We start from the raw sequence: 2,972 nt of genomic DNA, 5'->3' as shown, positions 1-2,972 counted from the left end.
GGCCTCCTCCGGTCACTTCTTCTTCTTCTTGGCCACTTTGAGTTTCTCCTCCATCAGCCGCTGACCTTGCCTCTTGATCTCGGCCCGCGAGGGCACGTAACTGTGGTCCACGTCGGCGAACTGGAAGGTCTCTGCAAGGAAGGAGGGGGAGGGCAGCTGCGCCCGCAGCCCCTCTGCCCCACCTGCGTCCCCAGATCCTGGGCTGTCCTCTGGCGCCCTTTCACGGCAGGGCCCGGTGTACCAACGACGTGCATTTCTTACTGTCTGGCGTCTGGGGTCTCGCACACCCAGGGAGAGAGACAGCCGAGAGTTCACCCAGTCCTTCCAGAGCCCACGCTCGACCGCTAATATCTACCCTATATGCCAAGCCTGAATCCCTCAGGGACAGGTGCCAGACAAGAGGGGGACAGCCCCGAGGCCCCACACGCGCCAGAATTATTAGAATGGGAGGGTCTTAAGCTGTGCGCCCTGCGCTTCCCACACAGACCCCCATAGGGGCCCTGGCCTAGGCACCGCCTGCCTGCCTACTGGCGCTGGTGCCTTCCCATCGCCTCCATCAGTTAAAGTCCCGTGGGTACAGCTGACGCGGCCTCCCATTGCTTTAGCCCCCACTGTCCCTCCAGGCCACCCTGGTCAGATGCAGCAAGCGCCACCCCTAGCCCCTGCCTCTGCACGGCTCAGGCCGGCCGCCTGCCCCCGCCTCCCCTCCAGCTGCTGGGCCTCCTGTACCTATGACATCCTCCTCCGTCTCCTCAAAGCTGATCCTGGTGTTCTGCTTCTCCCTCAGGGTGGAGGACTCCAACACATCCCTCACCTTGGTGCTGACCTGCAGGGCACGGGGCCGGTGAGCCTTGGGGCAGGTGGGGCGTGCAGGCACCCCTGGCCCAGGGCTACCTCCTCTGTTTCGGCCAGCGTCTGCACTCGGTCAGCCAGGTACAGCAGCCTGCCCTCGCAGTACGCCAGCTTGCTGTACATGTCCAGGGTAGTCGAGGGCACTGCTTCCTTCTGTAGCGGGGAGGAACCAGTTGTCTCGCCCTGGCCCCTCCCAGGGACCCTCTGTGCTGGGGGCTCCTCCCGGCTCCGCTGGTACCTGGCCTGTGGGTAAGGGAATGCCAATCAGGCGGATGTAGAGGTTGTCGATGCCGGTCTGGATGGTCAGCAGCAGCTTCTGACTCTTGGTCATCTTGCTGTGAGCCAGCTGCAGCCGCTCTTCCTCCTCCTTCAGCATATCGTTCATTTTCTTCTCAACAGACTTAAAGCTGTTGAGAATGAGGGTGGGAGGTGGTGGACCGAGGGCACGGCAGCGGGGTCCTGAGCGAGTGTTGTGCTAATTCCGGCTCAAGAACTAAGACATGGGCGCGGGGAGCGCCCTTGCCAGGCCCTGAGGCAGCGGGTCTGCTCAGCTCCAAGCCTGGCAGTCAGTGCAGAGAGAGGCGGGACCCCCCATGTACCTGACGGAGCTGGGCGTCAGTGCAGAGAGGCGGGACCCCCCACGTACCTGACGGAGCTGGGCGTCTGGCGGAACTTGAGCGTGGCCTCCTCTATCTCCAGCTTCTTCATCCAGGCTTCCAGGCGCCCCCCGCCTCTCCTCACAGTCCTCCATCTGCAGCTCCAGGTCCTCCTCCGTGCCCTTCTGAGCCAGGAACCGTCCAGCAATGTCCTGGCAGGGCCAGTGGGGCAAGCAGCAGCTGTGAGCCAGGGGGCAGCTGGTTCTTCTGGCTCCCGGTGGTCAGTAATGTCAACCACGCGATGTGTTGAAGGCCTGTGAGGCCCTCGGTGTGTGTTCTTGCATGCCACCCCTCACGACAGGCAGAGCGGGCAGACGACCCCAATGAAGAGCTGGAGAGACCACCACCAAGACCGAGTGGCTCTGAGTCGCTTGTCCAAGGGTGGACAAGCTTATGTCAGGACCATGGACAGGAGCTCAAGGTTTACTAATAATAATCCCAGAGCGGATTAAAGTAAAAGGGGGGTTAGGTGGAGAGGCAGCTGCTGTTGGTTTGGGAAGGGGAAGGAGTCGGAGGTGGAGGCCACCCCCTCGGGGTTTAATCCTCAAGTTCCCGTGGGCTCTCTGCGATCCTGGACCACAGCTCAGGCTTGCTGGCTGTGGCCCAGGGGCTGTCCACTTTGATCTGCAGGCTGCTGCCCTGTGTCTCCATTCACGTGAAGATGTCTGCAGAGCCTGGCCGGGCTCAGCTGGGCCTTGGGCTGGGGATGGGCCCTTCCCCCTGCCCCTCTGCCCACATCCAGGAGTCAGTGAGTAGTACCCAGAGGTGGGAGCACTGCACGGCAGTCTTGACCTTCTCCACCAGAGCAGTCACATTCGTTTGGTATTCAACGTCAGCCTTGGAGGCCTCTCTCTTCCTCACTGGGCGCAGCAGAGGGGAAGGACGGCCAGCATGCAGGGAGGGCGTGGGAGCTCTGTGCGGGCCATCAGATGCCCCCCATGTCCTCAGGGGAGGCCACCCAAGAGCTGGGTAGCCTTCAGAGTTGCCTGTATCTTAACTGGCTCCCTCCTCAGCCAGCCCTCGAGCGGCTCCATCCAGAGCGGGACCAGAAGCGGCTGGCATAGCGGGGCTTAGTGGAGCTTCTCAGAGGGGCTTGGGTTCCAGGGGGGCATTGCTGAGTGCATTTTACAGCTGAGAGGCGGGGTGTGGGGGTGGGGTTAGCCACACCTGGCCGAGAGCCCAGAGCCAGTAGCAGCACCCTGAAGCCAGTGCTGTGGCAATTGGTGTGTGCCTGTGCAGGGCCCACCAGGGAGGGCTCGGGGTTCATCGGTCTCCCTCACCCTGGCCACTGCAGGTGACACCCAGCCTCATGGTGACCGACCTCTCTGGACCTTGGCTGGGGCAGTGGGAGCTGAGCGCTTACCTTTCAGAGTTTCTGGACCCATCAGGTTGGAGGGGAAGTCCAAGTCCCGCCGGCCCTGGAGAGAGGGAGGAGGAGGTGTGGTGAGGGGCATCCTCTGTGGG

At 62.6% G+C, this 2,972-nt stretch overlaps 1 protein-coding gene across 1 annotated transcript in view; it reads right to left on the bottom strand.

The window, feature by feature from the left end:
- Window positions 1-12: 12 nt before the first annotated feature.
- The window catches only part of LOC104987245 (coiled-coil domain-containing protein 183-like), a 7,192-nt gene continuing 4,232 nt past the window's right edge, over window positions 13-2,972 (bottom strand). Inside the window, 8 exon segments of the mRNA XM_010838090.1 lie at window positions 13-131; window positions 730-826; window positions 895-1,005; window positions 1,091-1,259; window positions 1,499-1,578; window positions 1,580-1,660; window positions 2,268-2,368; window positions 2,872-2,926. Of these exon segments, the coding sequence (XP_010836392.1) occupies window positions 13-131; window positions 730-826; window positions 895-1,005; window positions 1,091-1,259; window positions 1,499-1,578; window positions 1,580-1,660; window positions 2,268-2,368; window positions 2,872-2,926 (813 nt within the window).

The sequence above is a fragment of the Bison bison genome, unplaced genomic scaffold, assembly GCF_000754665.1.
Source record: "Bison bison bison isolate TAMUID 2011002044 unplaced genomic scaffold, Bison_UMD1.0 scf7180017845984, whole genome shotgun sequence".
Taxonomy (NCBI): domain Eukaryota; kingdom Metazoa; phylum Chordata; class Mammalia; order Artiodactyla; family Bovidae; genus Bison; species Bison bison.
The sequence above is the reverse complement of the archived record's forward strand: the minus strand, read 5'-3'. Positions and strand labels throughout refer to the sequence as shown.